This window comes from Haliaeetus leucocephalus, unplaced genomic scaffold (genome assembly GCF_000737465.1).
Source record: "Haliaeetus leucocephalus isolate CR32 unplaced genomic scaffold, Haliaeetus_leucocephalus-4.0 Scaffold566, whole genome shotgun sequence".
Classification (NCBI taxonomy): domain Eukaryota; kingdom Metazoa; phylum Chordata; class Aves; order Accipitriformes; family Accipitridae; genus Haliaeetus; species Haliaeetus leucocephalus.
In genome coordinates, this window is record NW_010973002.1 from 5,751,341 (window position 1) to 5,774,680 (window position 23,340).

The 23,340-nt window shown below is 34.5% G+C and overlaps 1 protein-coding gene across 1 annotated transcript in view; it reads left to right on the plus strand.

Moving 5' to 3' along the window:
• Window positions 1-23,340, plus strand: part of ISPD (isoprenoid synthase domain containing) — a 119,713-nt gene that overhangs the window by 48,623 nt on the left and 47,750 nt on the right. Inside the window, exons 5-9 of the mRNA XM_010577637.1 lie at window positions 1,803-1,848; window positions 12,447-12,544; window positions 16,116-16,205; window positions 16,941-17,033; window positions 21,429-21,557. Coding sequence (XP_010575939.1) covers window positions 1,803-1,848; window positions 12,447-12,544; window positions 16,116-16,205; window positions 16,941-17,033; window positions 21,429-21,557 — 456 coding nt within the window. The remainder of the gene's footprint in view (window positions 1-1,802; window positions 1,849-12,446; window positions 12,545-16,115; window positions 16,206-16,940; window positions 17,034-21,428; window positions 21,558-23,340) is intronic.

Below are 23,340 nucleotides of genomic sequence, written 5' to 3' on the forward strand. Positions count from 1 at the left end.
CTGACTGGTAAGTGGTGGTCACCTGTGGTAGCTGGCAGGGTTTTTCCCTCTGTCAACTTTACTATTTTCATAAAACTTATAGGAGCTTGTATCTGAAATTAGCTTATAGGATCAAAGATTATGAAAGAAATATATATGGATAGTGTGATATGGTCTCAGATGATTTATTTCTCTAGGAAACCATCCTAAAAAGTATTTGCTGATGTCTGGTTCAGAATTTCAGAAGTGATTTTAAAGGTTCATTCTTAATTTTTTATTCTTCTGTGTTGTTTTCTCGAAGACTGGGCCTACTTTATGAAGTAACTTCTTTTTAAAATCAGACTATTTAAAAATACTTTTGCATATCAAAGAGATTGTGAACCTTAGAGTATGTTAAACCACTTTTGACAGAGCTTAGTCTTGTTTCTTGAAAGTTTTTTAGATGGTAATCTGATACAGGTTTACTGAAAGTTCAGTATAAAAGCCCTCTGGAAACAGGTAATTAGAAAGAAACCTTGCAACAAAATTGGTCACTCAATAACTCTTTATCCTTAAATTTAAATTCAAGACATTGATTCTTCCTAACAGTATGTAAACTCAGACACCTGAGATTTCTCAGGCTAGATTCACTCTCTGGCTGCTTCTCCTGCACGACAAGCTGTAGGGAAGTAAGTTCATTTTTAATTTTAAAAGAATGTAATTCCTTGGAGAAATGATGAGTAATGAGAAAGGTAATATTATTAATCTGTTTCTGAGTACAATACACAGCTTAATTTATGAGATGGAAAAGAGAGCAGTTACAAGAATCCTTATGTTAAAATCAAATAGTCATTTACTTGGAGACTAAAATGCTGATACCTACAATGGTATGTCTCTGCTGTAAGATTTACTTTGCAGCACTTAGGCTTTTGGAATCCGATTCAGTCCATTTCAAAAAGATAGAAGAAAATTATTCAGACTCTAGAGAAACAAATGCAGAAAATCCAGTAATATTTTATTTAACATAAAAGGAAGTTGCAGTAAAAACAAAGACAAGTATTTAGGAGTTATTCTTATATAAGATCATGTCACTGAATGTCATTGCAAAGACATTGCTAGCGAAGACTGTTAATGTCTTGGGTAGACACTGTCTTTAGTTTTCTGTTACTTTATTTGCAAAGCCTAATACTGGGACTGTCAACCACCATGAGGGTACAAAGGCAGATATGAAAGGTGGTTTTTTGCAAGTATCAAGTAAGTATTTGTCCATCTTATTGTCGATCTAACTTGATCTGAATGCCTTCAAGAAGATCTTGATGGTTTTTAATCCTCTGAAAGTTCGTACAAAGCCTATTATAGTCTCACTGACTCCCACTGATTAATTGGACTCTCATTAACAGTAGTAGTCTTTCACTACTGAAAAACTACACCTATATTAGTAAAAGAAATAATGAGGCTTCTCCCTGGCTGTCATTCTCATGATCATAAGTCCTATAAAAAATTAATCTATTTCACAATAAAATTATAGAATAGAATGGATGTGTGAAAATAGGTGCAATATCATGGGTTTTTTTGATTCTTCAAAGGGTTAAAAAGAGTTTTACGTTTCAAATGAGTTCTAAGCAGATCTAAGTATTTAAAAAAACGTTTCTCTCGAGTCTCCAGTATTTTCTGCAACTTCTGTTCTCATGACTTGCCAGTCATATTTTACTAGAATTAAGGAATTGACAATATCATTTGTTTATGGTATTTCAAATGTAAAGAATTGCCTTCAGGGCATTGTTTTATTGGTTTTACATTCCTTCCTGCTATGTTAAATCTAATGAGGCTTGTCTGTCCTTTAGGTGACCTACAAGCGGGATCTATATGCAGCTGAATCGATTATTAAGGGTATGTGTTCGTCCTTGTGGCTGTCAGTTTACATATTCCTGATCAGTTTGCATATTCCTGAGTCTAATTAAGAATCTTGTGTGCTATAGTTTTAAATGTCTTTAAGAAAAGTTTTATGATGAATAAAATGCGCTTAGGCAAGTTGTTTTAGCTTGTTCACGGGAATACTTATATTATGCATTATTTACCTTTATTTACTTCTCTTAGAATAGAGAACCTTATAAAAAGCTGTGTATATTACAGAGTCAGAGATTAATTTTGAATGGCTTTATAAGGAATAAACATTTTTCTTCTTTCATTTGCAGTTCGAATCTGAATGTGTTCCATCTTTCTGATCTAAGTAGTAGACTGAAAATTAAATATTAACTCTTTATGGCTCTTCACTTTTTACGTACAGCAACTTGTTATCTAAATTGATATAGCAATTATATGATATTGAGGTATTCCATTAATTTAGAAATACTTTGTTGAACTGTTTTTTAGCTGTTTCCTGTGCTGTTAACAGTGGTTTCATAGCAGTTTAACATAAAGACTAGATTTAGTCTTTATCCAGATCGACTCAATCTGAAAACAATGTAGAAAGGAAGAACTCTTAAGTACTGTATAATGAACACACTGATGGTTATTGTAAATGGATAGGCACTGATTCAGGGGACTGTTGCTTGACTCCTTGATGAGAACTGAGGGATAAAAGCCCAGAAACTGAGGAAGAGAAAGGGACTTCCCTTTGAATTAAAAATACCTTTCCAGAGAAAAAAATGTGGTTCCTATTTAAGAAAAACAGAGCAAAACACATGTCCTTTTAGGGCATGGTGAGTGACTGGCTAATTGTCCAATTTGTTGGCTCATGTCTTGTTAGAAGATCCAGTATTGGCTTAGTTTCTGCTTTGGGTAAACTGTACTATGCCAAGATCAGCTCTGTCAATGTAGACAAGCTAGAAAGCTTAAACAGAGCTCAGATATTGCTGTGGTATTCTGCATGCTGCTTCACTAGACCTCCAGGAATGCAACAACTTCGAAGTTTCTGGTTGTTACAGGGGGCAAATATTGCATATTATATGCATTGCTAGAAGTACCTGACTGAATTTTTCAGGCATGTATCAAGGAGGTAGGGCTGGGAAACCTTAGAAGTTCTGTTTTTGACAGGGAATGGCCTCTCATCTCCATAGCTGGAGGCCTGGAATTTTTGAGAATCTTGTTTTGAGTAGGATTCTTAGAGGCTCCACACTCCTCTAGCTTTCAAGCTTAGGATTTCCAAACATATTAAGGACAAGAAGGTGGCTGGGAGTAGTTGGCCTGAATTTAGAAAGGGGAAATTATGCCTGACCAACCTGATAGCCTTCTACAATGAAATGGCTAGCTTGGTGGATGAGAGGAGAGCAGTGGATATGGTTTGACTTGATTTCAACAAGGCTTTCGACACTAGTTCCCTTGGCGTTCTCATTGACAAACTGATGAAGTACAGACTAGAAAAGTGGACAGTGAGGTGGATTGAAAACTGGCTGAACTGTCAGGCTTAAACAGTAAAGTCCAGCTGGAGACCAGTCACTAGTGGTCTATGCTAGGGGTCAGTGCTGGTTAATATCTTCACTAATGATCTGAATGATAAGGCAGAGCACACCCTCAGCAAGTCTGCAGATGATGTGAAATTGGGAGGAGTAGTTGATAGAACAGGTAGTTGTGCTGCCATTCAGAAGGACCTTGACAGGCTCAAAAAATGGGAGAACAGTAGTCTCATGAAATTTAACAGCTCGAATGTTGTTATTGTGGTTGTCATACGAGCAAAATGACGCATAAGACAAAAAAAGTAGTTAATAGAATGAATCGGTATGCAAAAGAGGGATTTCATGGTACAGTATGATATAAAATTAGGCAATGATTTTATCTTCTTGATGAATAAGATTTGGAACGAGTACTTTACCTTGAATGATAGATCAATGGAAAAAAAGGGAAGCTTCCAATCTTTGAGAAGTGCAAAAGTAATTACATTAAAAAAAAGGTTCTTTTCTTCCAGTCTAAATATAGATGCTATTATACTGTTTTCACTGAATTTGTAATTCTAATAGAGTGTATGCATGCTTTTACAGTGCAGACTACTTTTAATTTTAAGTATTATCTGTAATTTTATGTATTATCTATGTAGCAGAGACTGACAAAAATTCCCTCTGATGGTAATGTTAATAAGGCAATGTAGAAAGCTTATTCAGCTGCTTGGATGTGCTGTTTTGTTACAATATTTGTAAATATTTGCTGTAACAGGAATTGTCGTACTTCTGTCAGTCAAGCTTGCTGAAACCAATAATGCCAGCATGAAATGATGTAAATGCCATGAGTCAAGCTCAATGAATCTACTATGTTGGTCATATCTTGATAAAAGGTTCAATATTCAACTTGGAAATAATCTCAGCAAACTCATAGTGCTATGTTAACTTTGATCTTATTTTCCTTTTTCCTGTGTATTTTTCATATGTATTTACCATGTATGTTCTCAATATCTAATGGCAATTTATCATGAATGAAGTAGATCCATTTTCATTTCCATTTTCCTTGAACTTAACTGTAGACTGTACTTCTTCTGTAATACAAAGGCCAATTTATTGAACTATATCATTCAGTATTACTCAAATATTTAAGAATTATTTAGTTCAGAGGACCTTCAGGACATACTGAGGGTGTGTAAACTCTAAAGGAAAAGAAAAATCAAAACCAGTGCTGATTTATATTTTTAAAATGTTCTTGTTCACCTTCTTGCAGTTTATTTGATCCTTTTCTAGCTACATTCTTCTGCAGTGGGCAAGGAGAAAGCCAGATGGACTCCTTATGTAAAATAAGTTGCTTTATGTAGCCAGAGAAGTTGACAGCACCCTGCTCCTATCATTCAGCTGTCCAGTTTGCTTATGCCTCCTTCCCCACATATCCCCATCGTTACACAGCAGCTCTTGTGAAGGTGGGAACTAAGTCATCATGCTTCTTGTGGGGAAACTAGAAACAAATACAATGTGAAAAAATGGTTTCTGTGCTGTCCCTCTGCTGCCCTCTCATCCTTGTAAAGGTGACTCCTTGTATTCTTTTAATCAGTGCTATCCTTTCTTCTTTATAGATTATTTAGAAGAAAAACAAGTAGATTGGTAATATTTTGAGACATTTTGCTTAAAAAATGTTTTTATAGTATTTTATGCTAATTTTATGTAACACACTACTACTTCATACAAAAAATTTATAAACCTGAAACAATACTGCAACCTTCATACAAATGAATTTCCATGTTCCTGTGTGTACAAGGGCTTCAATAATCTCGTAAGTCATTAAAGAAGAATAGTTATAATTTATTTTAAAAATAAGATCCATTCCAAGCAGCTTTCTCTAAAACTGCTTGAGTAGAAAAAGAGAATGCAGCTTATTCAAATGGAAGGAACATTCACTAAGTTTAACAATTTCTGTTTGTAACTGGAGCAAAAACGCTGTAAATGACCAGTCATTCTCTTGATAGATGCATATTCTACTTGTGTATTTCATCATGTTATCACATTTTTTCTTTTCACTAAAGCCAATACAATCTTTTCCAGCTGTTGGTTGTGATAAAAAGTTTATGTAGCTTAAAGTAAAAATGAAGACCTTCATGGTAAATCAGGCTAATCCCTTACTTATCTAATGACCTGTTACTCTGGCAGCATGCAATGTATCTGCTTCAGGAATCACAGTAGTCTTTATTATGCCTGGTCTGTGTGAAAACCTGTAAGTACATTGAAGCTCAGATTTGCTTTTTGCTGCATTGCATGAGTTCAGGAAGTTCAGGAAGCCGTTTACTCGTTATGCGAGCAGTATAATGAGTCCTCCATAGCTAATTAGGACAGCCCATAACAGATTATCTTACATAATTAGTTATCTTTAATGGGGTTTTGAATAGACACTGTTAGCACTCCAAGTCTGCAGTTTGAGAGTTGTGCGTTATCTGTTCTGTGCCTTTCAAAAGTCTTCAATTACCAGATCTTCAGGCTGATACAACATGACTTATTTTTGTAGTGGACAGTTGAGCACTGAGTTGCTTGGCACTGGCTCCTAGTATGTCTGTAACCTTGCTGAGCACAGCTGGCAGTGATCTTTCCTACCTGTGTGGAGCAAAGGGTGCCTCTTCCTGACACTGTGTATCACTTCGGGTATAAATGGTGTTACCTGTGGGATGGGAGTCCACATGATGGTTCTTTGTGTCAAGTTGTTGAAGAGCATGCAGGACTGAAGTGCAGCATTGCGCACTGGATAGTACAGTCCTGTATCACATACTCAGGTGGATTCAGAGTCCAGGTTTGGACCACTTAGAGTGCCCGAAGGGGAAGTCCTGCATGAGGCTGTAAGGTAGGTCGCAAGGTACCAGCTCTCGGCATGCCACCTTGCATGCTATCGAGGTCCTCTGGAGATGTCCCAGAAGCCAAATGTATGGGCTGGGAGAGTGGAGGGTACTGAGGCCACTGGCCTTACACCAGCTCCCCACTGCTCTTCCAGGCTTCACAGCTGATTTTGGTATTATTAAGTGATCCAATTTACTTTGCTGGATGCATGTTTTATCACTGGATGTATTCAGCAGTGATGAACAACTTCTGAGTGTACACATTTAGTTTTGTGACTACAGTTCCAAATTTCATGTCACATACAGTTATATTTGTTAGTGACCGAAACTTGGTTTCCTTCAACTTCAGAGAATGACAGTTATCTTTTCTGTTAACCTGTTAGTATTATTTAGAAAATCCATTTAAGCTATATTAAAAGTCTTTGTTTTGATGAGAATTATTTGTCCAACTGTTCCCCTTCTGGTTTCAAATAGTATTTTTTTCTTTTGCTTTGAATTATGAACCTCAAAAGATCTTTAAATACTTAAATTTTTATGCTAGAATATTAAGGTTACACTTGTGCCTCTAGACAGTTTTTCTAAGGAATAGGTTCCTTGTGGTTCAGTTTGACATATTATTTTGCTACCCTGTTTATTTTTAAGGTACTCTTGCATTTCTGTCTATTGTACATATATTAAATTATAATTCTGTAATTAATCAAATTAAATATAAGAAAAATTATTATAGTAATATGTGTTTGGCAGTTAAATGATGTCTGAAAAAATACAGCTAATCATGTGATTATAATTATGAGACTGTTTCTTTAGTCAGCTATATTACAAATGTAATTCTACCTAAGTAACAAGTCTCAAATGTTTCATAGAAGCACAGCTAGATTTTTAACTGCTGGCCTAATGAAACATAATAACTGTCAAATTTCAGCTTGCTAAACTTGACTTGGGTGGAAGTAAGAAAAACATACATACATACATACATTTTTGTCCTTTAGGTATTTATATGTATATACATATCATTCATATTCAAGGCAATACAAAGAAACAATTCACTAATGTAAGTAGACTAATGAGTTATTTATCTTTTGAGACTGTTTTCTTAAAACATGTCTTATTAATTTGCTTGCTTCCTCAAGTCTCTTTTACAACTGTATTATGAAAGTCTGAGTCCTAACATCATTTGTTTTATAAACAGTAAATTTATTGCTTTTCTTTAGTTAAGCAGGTATGAACTTGTAGAGTATGCAGACAAGGTGGCACATGCCTATTTTTAATAGTCTTGAAGTAAGAAAACATCATCTTACAATAAGGGTGACTCATCGAGAAATGTAGTTAAGATCAGGCTAATACAAAACATCCTAAAAAATTTCCATTAGGACTACTGCCCTCAGGGTAGGTATCTTTGAACTCTAGTTCCAACATGTAAACTTTAAATGGTGTTTCTCAGTAGAAGTTTGCAACTTAGAGTTTGACACTCTCTCCGCCTCCTTTTTCTTTTCTTAAGGGCCCTTCTTCTGCAATGACAAGAGCATGCACTTGCAGATTGGATATTTTGCCCTCACATTTGGCTAAATAAGTATCTGATGATGTAGATACAATTATGTTTTGCAAGTGCCAAGAAAAATATTGTAATGCCTTCAAACTGTTTATGACGGTTGGGAGCTACATACTATGTTTGGTGTTATATGAAGAACCCACATGACTTTTTATTAAAAAACCCCAAACCTGATATAAGCCTTGTTTATCAAAGGACAGATATCTTACTCAAGGTGGGCTGCATTTTCATGGGCATGCTCACTAACCAGTGGCTGTTCTCTGCTGCAAGACAAAGAAATAGGCTGGGAGGTGGGGAGGTATTCCTCAGAATAGTTCTTGTCAGGTGAAAACAACCCTCTTCCTTGTCTTCTTCCACAAAATCTTCCTCTCTTCTTTGTATACTAGTATTGGTAGGGACAGTGTCAAGTTTAGCTTTTGGTTTTTGTGGCTACCGAGAAATGTGGAATGGGTAAACAAAGAATTGTTAGATATTTTTCGTTACCTATGTTATATGAATAACAATTTCAACTCATTCTCTTGGGCATGAATGAACTAAATCCTTAGCAGTACTTATTTCATTTTTCCTGTGTTTACAGTGGTAGAAACATCTCTGTTATGAGATACTAAAAATGCCAGGGAGAATCATACTGAATTTCCAGACCAGTCAAGCCATTGCTATGTAGAAAGTGAAAATGGAATTATGATAAATTAATTTACTATTTTGAATTTACTGCAAACTTCAAAAGTATTTTGTTGAATAGGGTGTGCCTCCAAAAGAGTAGGAATTGTAATGACAGACCAAGAATGGCATGGTATGAACATATGTTTACAAAAACAAGTGTATGTATACACATAAATGTGCAATTAAGAGAAAAAATTTATGTCTGTAGGCTAAAACCTATTTACCATTCAGATGCATTTTTATTCTTATGGTATTAATTCCCTAGGATATGATATTTATGATCTTTATTCAAACAAAGTATTATTTTAATTGCTGCTTGTTTGTGGCATGCTTTTCAGGGTAAACTTCTAAGTCATTTGTTAGAGTACACTTAAAACATTATCTAACTAAGGTAGTTCCATAAACATACACACATTTTAATTTATAATTTTGGGTGAGATCGTACGATAAAGACGGTAACAGGTGTTACTGAATAATAATGTGACCTAAAGCTTTCAGGATATCAAAGAACGGCACAGAAAAATTGAAAATTAAGTTTTCTGCTGGAGAGAGAGAAGGTTTAATGGAACAAATTCTGAAATCCTGTATCAAATTTATCTTTAATGAAGAAAATTCCTCCCCCTTTCCTGATAGAGAAATTGAGTGTTTAACCTAACAGAATTTGGCAGTGTAAAGTTTTAACTATTCTTAATTTTATGCAAAAAATATGCTTTGAGTGGATGTTAAATGTGATGCAGTACGGGGAAGGTTACTCCATAATCAGGTGCAGCTGGCAAGAAGCCGAGAGTAAATGGGAGATGAGCATTGGGAAGAGGAGGTTTCCAGGGAAATAAGAAGTTTAAAGTAAGTAGAGGAAGAGGAGGCCAAAGCAAGAGATTTTGATAGATAATGTAATAGCGAGAGAAAAAAAAATAAAAGGTTGGGCAAATAAAAAGGAAGGTATGGCACGAAAGTAGGAAAGTAGAACAGTGGTGCATAGTGGGAGGACAAGAGGTAACAGACAAAAATTGAACCAAGGGAAGTTCCAACTTAATAAAAGGAAAAACTCTTTCGCCATGAGGACAAGCAAGCAGCGAAAAGGTTGCCTGGAGAAGTTGTGCAGACTCCATCCTGAAAGGTTTTCAAGTGCCAGGGGGGTAAGGGGCTGAGCAACGAGGCCTGACCTCATGGGTGACCCTGCTTTGAGCAGGAGTTTGCACTTAGAGACCTCCTGAGGTCCCTTCCAGCCTGAATTATCCAGCGGTCTGATGAAAACCAAAATTCTGTTAGTTGATTATTAAAATTCTTTGTGACATGGCCATGACATGGCTTTCCAGAATGACTGTTTTGTTCACCCAGACAGACTTCTGAAAACCAGGAATGAAATGCTGCACGTGATTAGCTTTACTGGCAGTCAGCGGAACTCATGAAATCCGTGGAGTTACGAGCCGGCGCTCCAGCTGCGCTCGCTGGGTTCAGTGTGATTATGCTGAGTGACAGAGAGCTCCATCAGTTTACCAGAGGTGGGACACAGGCAGTCTCGGGGAGGAAGGCTCCACTCAGCCTTCCTTCCCACAATACAACAAAGGTGCAGACCGTCTAAATCAACATACAGATCTTTTTGACCACTTGAAACAGTTGGGATTTAAATGGAAATGAGTTTTAAACCTCAACTAGAACAGAACTATTGCTTTGCAGTGATAATTTTATAAATGATGAATTTCCCAGACTTCCTTTATTCATTTTTCTTGATCATTTAAAAGCATGTAGCAACTTTTCAATGTGTATATTATCATTACTTTAATTTTTTCATACTTTATTAATAGACTTTACCCCTATAACATTTAAGTTCTTCCTCCAGATTGAAAATACACTTTTTCACATTTCATTCAATTTTGCTTTCTTCTTTATTAAATTCAACCTGCAAATCTTAGTTGCTTTTTTGGCAGTTGTCTCTCCTTTGTCATCTACATTACAGGAAGTCAGAGGTTTAAGGGGACTGGGGAGAGGAGTGAGATGGGCTTTTATAGTTGCAGTCTTTGAGCAGCCTCTTGTGAGGTTACTTTTGACGCTTGTTGATAACTGACTTCTTTTTAAAAAGAACTGTCTGAGCATAAGTTATGGTGCCTTTTTGGATTCCACAGCCTTCTTCCACATGTGGATTTTTGTAATAGCTCCAGTCTGACCTTCTTCATTAAATTACTTAGTTCAATAGAATCTGGGTTATTGAAATCTGATATGCCAGTCTGGTTTGTTATGTGTATCTATTTTATATCTGCCGTGTATCTGCATTCCGTGTACAGTACTAAATTCAAGTGGCTCTTGCTCTGATTTCAATCTACCCACCGGTTTCTTTCTGCTGATAAGAAATTAATTCAATATGGTTTCCCATTGACCCCTTTTTTAGACTGTAAAGTTATTCTGTATTAAGTAGAAGCCAACTTTGATGCATGCTCAGTATATTTTTTTGCCCAGTGAATCTATGGGAAGATAATTTCTCCCACAGTTGTGGTATCCCATGATTTCCAGTCCTGTGAGAACTGGCCATGCATTTTTTTAATTCTCGCTTTCATCTGGTTGTGATGATTTATAAGCAGATGTTTATTGTTCTCTCTCTTTCTTACCCCCTCCCCATTCTTGCTAACTTAATACAAAGCCAGTTGCTACCACTATTTTCGTTGTCACGTTATAAATATTGAACATAATATATGCCCATGATTCATAAAATCATTGTAATTATCTTTTGGGATCCTCACTGGCTAATTCACTTTTCCTGCTGACAAAAAATTGTTTAAAAATCACAAGTCACTTTCCAATAATGCTAACTCTGGAGCAGCTTTAAAATTAATTTTCAGGTCTGTATGTCTATTTTTGTAACGAAGTCTTTGAGCTTATGACAGAAAGCGAGATGTTTACTTAAGTAATGCATCTGATTGAACTTGTTGTGTGGTATGTAATTACAAAAAAACTTTCCACGTGCAACAAATATGTATCTTTATATTCAGACTTGTTTGAAGAGCAGTTAGGCCATAATTTTATAATTTCTTTTGTCTTTCACTGCTAATTTATTTTGTAGTTGTATTTTGTATATTTCTGTCCCTGAAGTTTCATTGAAGTCTGCCTTAAACATAAATGACTTTACGTTTATGAATTTTCTAGCTGCTTATGGAAGGCCTACCCCAAAGACATTGCAAACTTTTGACTTGGTCTGCATATTAATTCAGCATCTAAAGCATAAAATTCTGAATTAGGAGTGAGAGTTCCAGACTTGAATTATTTTGATTTGTTTGCTTAAAGAAAGGAAAATGCTCACTGAATCTTGAAACTGTAGTCAATAACATGAGAAAATACCAACTTTCTGAAATACTTGCTTTATGGAGCAGATCAGGCAATAATTTGAAACTATTGTTCTTGGTATTAACGAAATATTATATTTTTTTCCCCCCACCAGTAAAAGATCTAAGAAGTTCCCCAGGCCAAGATCTATGTCACTGACTCTACAACTTTTTTGATATTGAGGTGAACAGTTATATCTGCTGTCCCCCTGAACAGTATCTTCAATACTTTTTTTTTTTGGTTTTGGCTATTATGTAGTATATATTGTTGGGAAGAGGATTTATGCTATCTCCTGGGGTTTTTTGCTTTTCTCAATATTGCTGACACTGCATTTAGTGATCTGTTGAAGTGATAAGTGGTATGAAGTTTTCAAAATGTTACATTCCTGGTTGTCATCTAGTGTCGGTAATGTGGACCTGAACAAATACCTTTTCATAGAAGTCCCTTATTTAAATGGGCTTTGGGGACAGGCCTTATGTGATGTTTTCATGTTGTACAAAATCATATAAAATATAATAAGAATTTTATATTTGACATATATGTTATATAAATTATGTAGTTATATTTACTGTGCCTTGAAATAAGTCATCTTAAAATTAAACTTACAGCTGTTGAAAAGGTTCTCAAAAGACAGCAGTATATGGATTGAAGGTAATGTTTAGCAGATTAGTAATTTTGACTGATTTATGTTTGCATGAAATACTAAGGTCTTCTTCTTGATCACAGACAACCTATCACAACAAGTTTGTGTTATTACTGATGTGAAGGAAGCTGTTGCACAAGTAGGTTTTCTCCTTCATGAATGTCTGAAAAGCCAAATAAAAGTAAGTACGACTCTATGGCTGTAAACAGTACAATTAATTTAATGTTTCTGGTTGTCACAACTCATAAGAAATGGTCTAAATAATGTGAATACAGAAACTGAGACCTCCTCTGTCACTGTAGTATTAATTACAAGGAATTAACACCAGGTGTGGAAGTTACCAAGAAAGAAGCATCTTCTGCCCAATTATGCTATAGAGGGGGATCTTACAGATCCTCTTAAAATGTATATATTAGATTAGAGGAGAAATTGGATCCAGACAGAGAGGCCATTTTCTTTAGATTTTATGCATTCAGTAAGCCCAAGTTGTTACAAATATGTTACAGAGGATATGCTTTTGTTACTTTGAAGTCTGAATTAAAGTCTGAACCAATTAAAGAGTAAGTTGTATTCCTGCAGAACTGTGAATACAAAGTCAAATTAATCAGCCTTTTTGCAAAGATAAGGGTACATTTCACTCATAGTGAATGCTCATTGAAACCTTTGCTGTAGGGTATTGGTGGAATTTTCTACTGGCATTTAACTATCTTTTCCTTTTTCATTATTCCTACTAATAGAACTACCACATATCTTCATTTTCCCAAAGGTGATTAATATTTGGTATTTGCTTAAATCTTGACTGATCTTGGGGTGATTCTTAATTATTTCTTATGTGATGATATCACATGTTTCTATTACCCAGAGAAGCAGATGGGAATAGCTGTTCAAAAACACAGTTTTCGTGATTTGCATAGTGTTACTTCTGTAATGGTTTTATTCATGTCTGTTGATCTTCTGCATTGTGTGCTTAGTTAATAGTAGGATGTTCTTCTGTAGCAAACGATTGCTATTTTATATCTAGAAATGTCATTTGACATTGTACTTAGATTTTTTGTTTGGAAAGAATTGTATTTAGCATGGAAAATCATGCTTTATGTCTATTAAATGTCTACATTTAAAAGTGCAAAACATTAGCAGAATTGAATAATGTCTTTTCTTGTCTGAACAGCTGTATAATGGAGCAGAAGTATGTTTCCATTTCACTGATACCAGACCCATTGCTATTTTTTCCTTTTTTCTCTCCATTTAAACTATTCTGCAATTACTAGGAAGACATACATCACTTACCCATAATAGAAAAAAAGTACTACTTTAAGTGCTGACTTAACTATATCTATATATTATGTTTGCATATAACCACTTTAATCATACCATGAGAAACACTTCCAAGCCAGTAATAAAAGTGAAAGAATGCATTATGTTTGATCAACCAGCACTGTAACTCCAAACTTAGCAACCTCAAATCAGACTGGCACCAAAACTAGTTAAAATTTACAACATGTTTTCAAATTTTCATTGCAAAACCAGTTAATTGTTGGGTTGGTCAGGCACCTGAACCTACAGTGCATTTGAGTAAAACACACATAAAATGACCACAAACAAGGTAATGAGGGCATAAATTTAAGGGATTCCTACTGATATGGGACTGAATTTTTCTGATGGCTCTATTAAACCAGTTTATTTATTTGATGATTTCTAGCACCGTTCTTCTCCTTTTTGATCCATGTTGTCTTTCCTCATAATGAAGTTGATTGTTAAATTTTTCTTCAACGCTTTCAAAACATTCCTGCAGTGACACCTGCGAAAGAACTCTGTCAAGATCCCTGTCTTGTCTTGTTCTTTGAAACATCCTCAGTCATTCATTTTATGAACCCTTAGATTAAACATATTTATTATTCCTATCTTCATGTTCATAAAAACTTACCATCTCTGCTTCTTTATACTAGCTGATTAACAATTGCTACAATGACCAGAAGTGATTAAGCAAATCCATATACTTTTTTCTATTTAAACACTGAAACATTATCTGACAAACACTTTTTACTGAGGTGGTATTTTTAGGTAAATTTTGCTCTCTCAAGTAGCTGGCAACTTTGATTAATACTAATTTTAATTAAAAATTTAAAAATTAAAAAAAAATTGAAAAATTGCATAGGACACTAACATGCCAAATAGAATAAGAATTAATTTTAGCTAATTGATGATGTATTGAAGCTTCTAGTTAGGCAGCTGTGCTTACTTTTCCAAGAGGGAAATCTGATTTAATTCTTGTTGGATAATATGGCTATAAAACAAAGGCTCAGTGTACTGCTTTATCAAATTGTTCAAGTTAAATCAAAACTCTGGTACACCCAATTAAGTTTTAAATGTTCAGGAATACTTAAGCATCATGTATTGTAATATCTCAAGGAAAAAAAAAAGTAGGCCTTCTCCCTTGAGTCATGTTCTATTTACCTTCTGAAAAGACTCTGGCATGCAGTATGCTGCTGTTCATCTAAGTATGTGCAAGGTTGTAAAGGTACTGGGGATTTCTAATTTTACTTCTACAGAAGTTCAAGCCAGGAGAGCCTTGGAGTATTGCATTTTAAAAATATTTCAAGTAATTCTTGCCTTCTTTGATTTTTTGTTTTAAATCTCTTTAAAATAGTAAATGTCAACTGTTTGGGGCTGTGTTACCAAATTTTCAGCCCAAAATGTTTCTAAAATCTTCAGTGCATAAATACCAACTTTTGGGTTTCAAACCACCTTCCTTTGCAAACAAGTTAGCTCCCCAAGTATTAAAAAAATACACAAATACAGCTTTAGATAACAGCACAAAGCCTTTTTAAATGTTGTATTTGGTACTTCTGTTGGATTGTGGATTAAGTGACATTTCAAGGGAACACAGCAGTGTATTGCTTCTGTTGTTTGCTGCTACACATAATGTCTTCTGGGCAGAAATAAAGCTCATCTGAGCAGTGGAACAGTGAGATTTGCTGGTTTAATAGAAGCAACGTGAAAGTTTTTTTGCCTTATTTTCATGGGGTTTTTTATTGGCTTCAAAGTGTTATCTTCTTGTAGGGAACAAATTCCCCTTCTACTACCTGGTTTGCTCTTTTACTTAAGGCAATCCTGAAGCCAATAATGTAGTAGAATCTACTTTTTATTTTAATTAGGATAAGATCATTTCTTAGCTGGTGTTATAGTTAAAGGTTGCAAAATAAGTATGTCTGCGCTTAAGATAGTATTTTAAAGTATTCATTGAGGAAATTATTTTCAGGAGAAATTCTAAATGAGTCTTGTATGCAGAATCCTAGAATACCTGTGTACCTGGTCTTTCATAAGTACTTCTTAATTTATTTTTAGTTGCATGAAGACAAAATATTTTAATATTATAGAGACTTTCTCAGAGGTCTAAAATCATTAGATCATCTTGATCCTTTGAACAGTGTTTTCATCTCTGGGAACAGTTGAACATCCTAACCCAGGCATCAGCGGTAGTGTCTGATACTTGCAGGGCTGTTTCTGGAATGGCTTCCTCTAACAGTGTGCTTCAGCAAAAACTTGCAGAAAACTGCAGTGTGTTGCACTGCATACTTCACTGTTGAGTCACCTGAAAATTTGATCAATTTTTAATTCTCATAATGTAAGTAACAAATGCCAATTTTAAATCATTTAAATGAACAAACTTTGCCATAATGGTGGAAGCTTTAGCAGATAGTTAAAGCTGAGGTCAAATTTGTGACATAGTAACATTTTTTTTTTCTAATCAGGTTGAAGCTATATCAATATCTCTAAGCAAAAATGATAGCCATCTACAAAACATCTTTTCAGGACAGTGCTACAATTTTGTTTGCGTAAAAGTAAGTAGTAAGGATGCATGCTTTTACTTTTGCACTAGAAGTTACTAGTAATAGTTACATATTTGAATAATAAGTTGTTTGTTATTTCTATAATGCTGTATCCATTCCGATGTTTGGTGTTTCTGATGAGCACCAAACTAGAACTTTGAGATACTGGTCTGTTCTTTCTCTCCTGGTTCTGCACTTCCATCAGTATGTTGTTAAACTAGCCATGAATTCTTGCCCAAGAGGGGTGCAACTGAAGTAGTTTAAAATTTCCTTTCATAGATATTGTATTGAAGTGAATTGTCTCAAGAAGAGGTATGTCATATGTGTAGTCATCTAACTGTGCATTGCTACCATGGTCTAAATTAGTGTTTCCCATTTTGGACACATGCATGCCATGCAATGTGTATTTGGGTCCCTGTATGGGAACAGGAAGGTTTTAGATGAACCATACCTGAGACCAATCAAGATCTTTAAACTTGTGATATATATCTATATATAGATATAGATATAGATATAGATATTTCTTAAGGATAATATTATTAATCTCAGTCTTTTTCAAACAGCTATAACTTTACCAGACAAAAGCATTACTAATATATTAAAACTAACCAACCAACCAAAGAAAAACCCCCAAAACCAAAAAAAGTGTTGTATCTTTTTTTTTGTAAAGAACAGCTCTTTGAATTCCGTTTTTATGAAATCATTGCTTGAAGTTTTCAGTAATTCTAAACACTTATTTTCATTTAGGGTAAAAAGTATGCCATTCAAGAAACCCAGCAACTAGTAGATATGTTGGAAAAATCAAATATTCCTCTGTTATATCCAGTTCTCCTTATTTTGGTAGGTAACTCCTGTAAGTTACTGTAAAAAGCATCTAATGAATAATTTTTAAATGTTAGACTAGATTTAAACTGCTGCTAGCTCTGAATAAAATTGTAAATTGCAAATGTACTGCATGCTGTCAGGAAATAAACCAACACTAGCAAATGACAATTTATTAGTTATGTATTTCTGTGAAGGATTCGTTGTGGCTAGTCATATTGAACTGTTAACTCCTGCTTTGCTGTTGTACTCCATCTCTGCTGGAGATGCTGCAAATGATGTACCCTTCTTGAATGCTCAGTTGAAACAGATTTAAGTGGCTTTATTTTTTTCTGTGCTGTGTGGTTCATTCAAAGTTTTAAAATTATTATTGCTTTTCTGGTCCAAGTATTAAAAACTAAATTTGAAGTACTTTGCAAAATAACTTTAATACATACTTTACTTATTGAGATGTTGTAAGACTGAAAAATCTGTTCTGGTATGTGGCAAAAGTTTTAAAGTATATTTTTGGCTGAAATTCTCATTATTTGAGTATTGCTGCCAGAATAATTTAACAGTTCACGTGGACGACAGCTGAAGGTGTACATGACTTTTATTTACTCAGACTGTTAAAAAGGAGTAGATTTGAAAGTCTCCGTGCAGTGTAACCAGATCCAATTAATTCTGTCATTATGTTTTCTAGCTTAATAGGTATGGATGAGAAGTATTGGGTGGAATGAGTGTCATTAATGCCATATATCACAAGGACTGTGCCTCTGGACTACATTTATTATACTCTCCAGCAATAACACAAGATAATGTGTTGTGATTTTAAAATACAATTCCGTATATGAAGCTCTTGAAAAAGGAATAAATAGTTATTTTACATGGGGCCTGAATAGTTTCTGAGGTGTATAGTCTAGTGATCTGGAGGTAAAACTGAGCACTTGCTTCTCAATTTTAGGCTTAATCTGAAATCTAAGTGATGAAATTTCATTACTGATCTAATAAATGAGATATCGTGAAGATCAATTACTTTTACAAATGAAAAAAGTTATATCCTCACCTATTGTCTGCTGTTGTCTTGGAGTAAGCTACTGTGATTCTATGAACATCAATATTTAGCACTTTATTTCTAGACCACCTTTTTTTCTTGACCCTGTTTCTGAGGAAGTTCAGAGTGGGGCCTTAATTTTACTGAATTGTCAAAGATAAATTATTTCTGCCTTTTATAATCAGAGCAATGGCACACCTCCAATTCTGTTGCCCATTTACAAGGCTACTGGATGTGCAGAATGCTCTTTTCTAGACTGAGAATGTTTTCAGTAGTCCTTTATCAAGAACATAAAAAAACGTTTCTGTCTGTGTTAGATTTTGGGGGTGTGCAGATAAAGTTGGAATTGTTAATCAACTAGGTAATACTATGGTGTTAAAAGCATGCTTATTTTTTGCCCAATTCATAGCTAATCTCTACTCTGGACTTTGAATTAAGTACTTTTTTTAGTGTGACACATGGAATGTGAGACCTTTGCTTTAATAATTGTAGCTATAAATATTCTGGACTTAATATTTCCTGAGAAATAGGTATGAATGCAAATAATGCTTACACAAGCTCACCATGAAATTTAGGTTTTGCCCCTAAGATACTAGATCTTGAAGTCATTGTAGAATCCAGCACCATTTTTAATGAAAGTGTACTTGCTTGAGCAGCCTGCAGCATGCATAAATTATTTAGGTGGACAACTTTTAAAATAGCTTTAGGAGAAAATGATACATTGAATCCCTTTACTGTACTCCAGATCCATCCGTTGTTCCTGACAACTACTTGAAATTTCCTAAAACTAGACAGTAGGAGAAAAGTCTTATAACTAGGTTGGAGCAGTTGCTAACCTTTAAAACACAGATACACATATATTTGTTAAAAGTATCTTTAAAAAAATGAAGTACCCTAACTATAAAAAGGCATTTTATGCTTCACTTTCAAATTTTATAGAGTTACCACACCATCTTTTAGAAATACAAGAAGGAAAAAATAGGAGGACTGGAAAGTATGTTTTAAATGACTAAAGAATTAGCTAAACAAATCATTGTCTCATATTAATCAGTGGGAACTATATAAGTCCTTTAAACTTCTGATCCCTAAAACTCATTACAGATGGCATGGCTGGGGGATGGAAACTTCCTTCAGCAGTCTTTAATTAAATTTGGTGTTGGGTGTCCTCCTCACTAAGGCTTATGAGTGGGATTTTTCCTCAGCTTTATTCTTCACTATATACTTCGTTTAACAAAAAACCTGAATGCATTGTTGGTGAAAAGTCCTGTAAGATACTTTCTTTTGATGTAAAAGGGCACATTAATATTTCTCGGGCAAATGTGACTCAGAATTTTAAGCAATATGATGGTATTTAAATGCACAGGTTTTAGGTACTAGCTGTATGGGAAACATTATTATTTTCTGCTCTCAGAAGTAAAACTATTCCTGATAGTGAAGAATTGAAAGAATAAATGAGGAGAGCAGCTAACTGCTTCCATTCTAACCTCATAATCAAGAACAGTCTAATGTAGACTTTTTTGTAATTGGAAAGTTCTTGTCTATTCTTTCATTTCAGGACATGCGTAAATTTTTTGTAACAATCTGATAATTAAGAGAGTCAGTTTTATTTTTTGCTTCTGATATTCAGCTTCTTTATTTGTAAAAATGACAGGTGTTATTATTGAGCCAGACTGTCTGTTTTAACTAGCCTGGGGAGAATTATCCCAGTAAAAGGATGAGCTTGTACTGGACATGAAGACTTCTGTCCATATTCCTGCCCGTAAATTGCCACAGATTTCCAAGTCTGTTCTTTATCCTGGTGCCTGACTGGAGTTTTTTGTGGCATCTGTAAGCCGAAGCAGCAATTGGACTACCGTATCTGAACATAGCAGAAAAGGAAAGATTAATGTTACAGGAGAAGTAGGAAGCACAGAGGTAAACTTCATGCAATTATTTGTCTGCATCAAAACAATATCCTATCTGCTATAACCAGAAGAATCATATTCCTTAAACTGACATGACTTTTCTGAGTAATACATGTTCACGTTTGTAGATGCTATGAGTAGATATGATTTTTATTTTGTTGTTATTCCTTAGGGTTAGAAAGAAAGGAAAGTTAGTACTTCAGCTCTGTAGTTGCCATTATTTGCATTTCAGTACAAAATTAAGTTTGAGAAAAATCCCTTTTTAAAGCTGTGGAACAGTTTAATGGTAAATAGGTGTTAGGCTGTGTTCTCTCAAAATAGTAGGTTTTAAAATTTCTTGTAAATAGCTGTAAATGAGCTGTACTTTGCCTTGTTTTGGGTAAAAAATAACAAAATAGTGAGTGAAAATTAATCTCTGCCTGTGTAGTAGAACACAACAGCTTTACTCCTGGTGAATATGCACTTAGACAATAAACAGCTTTTTAAAAAGTGTTGCAAGGGAAAATGAGTAGAAACCTATTATCTGTCAGGATAAATTGAACATAAGGTACAAAGGGAACTTGAAATAATTTTCCCAAGCACAGATCTCTGGGGCTACCTCTATACTCCTGCCTCTCTGTAGTACTTGCAGATAAGTTTTATATCGATGGAATCATTCAGCCAGAAAAATATTCTCTCTTTGTTTTAAGGGGAAAAGTATTTCTGATATTAATTGATGCTGAAACTTTATATGTAGAAATCATCATCCTTAATTTTGATTTCTACAGTTAATAGAAACTTTGTAAAGTAAGCTGATTAAACTGTGGAACACATAAGCCTTGGGAAAGGGTTGAGCTAGTTGATACATCCCTGGAGATAAGACCCACCATGTTTGTGCAGCATCCCTGCTGGATATGAGACCTGCCTTTCCCAGCCCAAGAGCTCAGGACAGTCATATCCCTATGTTCTTTTGTAGTAGTCTCTGCTTTTTAAACTTGAAGTGTTATCTTGAAATTAATCCAATTTAGGCAACTAATATGCTATACTGAAAAGGTGGTAAATTCAAATTAAATCTTTAAATAATACAGTTCCATTTTGAAAACCTTTAAGATGCTTAAGAAAAACACCTGTATTTCTCTAGTATCCTGATAGTAAAAGAAAGAAATCTGTGAAAGTTAGAGCTTAGAAAATAAGGTTGTTTTTTTTCTGATTTAATTAAATATTTTAATATGCAGTTAGAACATTGTGTTCCAATGTCTTCTGGTGTATTGGTTTCACTGTGCTTTGAAAAGAAATAATTTTCATGTCACTAAATATATAAGTACTGGAATTCAATAGTAATAGAAACTAACTAAGAAAAACCTTTGTTAGCCTGTATTTTTACGTGTGCTTAACATATAGAAATGAGATACTAAAAGCTGGACGTCTAGAATAACATACTATGGAAAAAGCAGAATTTTGGGGGGTTTGTTTTTTTTCTTGTTTGTTCCTCTGCAGGTGCACTTGGATATTTCAGAAAATATTTCTTTCAGCATTGAGATGGAAGAACTAACTAGGATCAAGAAATTTGCAAGGGAAGTGAAAAAAAAAAATATTTTGGTTTATGGTCTCCTTATCCAATATAAGGTATGTATTCTTTTTCTATGTGCAAATTATCTCTGATTTATATGATTAATGATAGAATCTTCATTTAAAACAAAATCAAAAGGAAATAAATATGACATGAAAATATTTTTTGGGAAGATTGTTGCCTGTTCTTGTTCAAAATTCAGAAGAGCCTGTAGTTATAGGCAAAAATGTAAGCATTGTGATTAGAGAAGAATAAATGGTAAAGATTTTTTAGAAGCATGCAAAAATGTCAGGGCCCTTCTTCTTTTTGCTTTTCTGCTTTGAAGCTTGCTTTTTGCAGCATTGAAAAAGTAAAAAATAATAAAAGTGCATTTGATCAGTGGTTCTGCAGAATTTTACGTTCCTCATCAAAATAGTGTTTGGTATTCAGGTGACAGAAAGGGCATGGCATGTAAGTGTTTAAACAAGTGTCCATGTCTGCAATAGCTGCAAATTGCCTCAGCTGGGGGCAAAAAGGGTTAGCCCTCCAGCATCCTTTGTACTCACAAAAGCTACTTAAAATAAACCATTTTGCCTGGGAAACGTGTTGTGCCAACCAGAAAAGTGGGCTGCCTTGCCTCCAGTGCAGATGTAGTCTTTGCAGCTTCTTAACTTAGTCAACAGTGAAGGAAGAAGTAAGTTATTCAATGGAAATTTTAATAAGAATAAATGTAATCTCAACTGATTTTTTAAGGTTGAGTTAGGTTTTTTCGGTTTATATATAATTGATTAAACATGACTATATATCTTTTTCTGGTATACCAAAGACTTTGTTTTCCCTCCAAATTCTATGGTTTTATTAAGAGCTATGAGTATCAATACCTATCAGTTAATGTTTTTACAGACCTCTAATGCCAACAGAATATGAATAATGCTATTATATGACATCAGTTTGTCTCTTGTTTGTAGAACACACAAGGGCATACAACTATTTTCAATCTTCTTTCTGGTACTATCAAACCCCATTTTTTTCTGGGTGAATTCTGGCTTCTCTTGGTAAAAATAATTCGAATAACTGTTGAAAAGTAGCTCTAAGAGGCACCTTATCATGGTAAAAAGTAACATTGCAAGTATTGCTTTAGTGTAAGTACATTTTTTTCCTTTCAAACTTCATTGGGAGTGTATATGATTTTATATGTAAATGGAAATATATATATATATATATGTGGATAACAACAGTTAGTAACGCTGACTGGAAAAAAGGGAAAACTTCTATAATCTTCAGTGGATTTTTATGACCATGGCACCAAAACTTTTTATCAATAACAGGCATGTATAACAACAATATGACATCTGAATGGAAATTCTCGATCCTTGGTGGTAAGAGAATTACAGCAGATAGTTGCCTCCATTTTTTGAAAATAAAAAGTTAGAATGATTATGTAATATCACTGCAGGCAGAATTGTCATTTATTAGCATGGAAAAAATATTATATAGAGTAAAACACATTGCAAAGTAAGTAAACTACCACTAGCTACCTTGTTTTAAAATGGCTTTAAAACATGTCCTGCTCACAAAGACGGGGATATAGTCCTGAGTTCCTGCTTGTTAGTGTTTTGATAGATGAGTAACAAATAGGTTATACGGATCATGTGTATATATGTGATACATGTGTCAAGTTTTCTTTTGGCTGCAGATCTACAAAGAACAGAATTGTTTCTAGGTGAAGACCTGTGGAAAGACTTGACATATGAATCTAGAAATGACATAACCCAAACTTTTTTGCTGGTCTGGGGGAGAGTGAGAAGGGAGCACTGTGAACAAAAGCAATTTGTTAAGTGAATAGACATCTTTAAAATG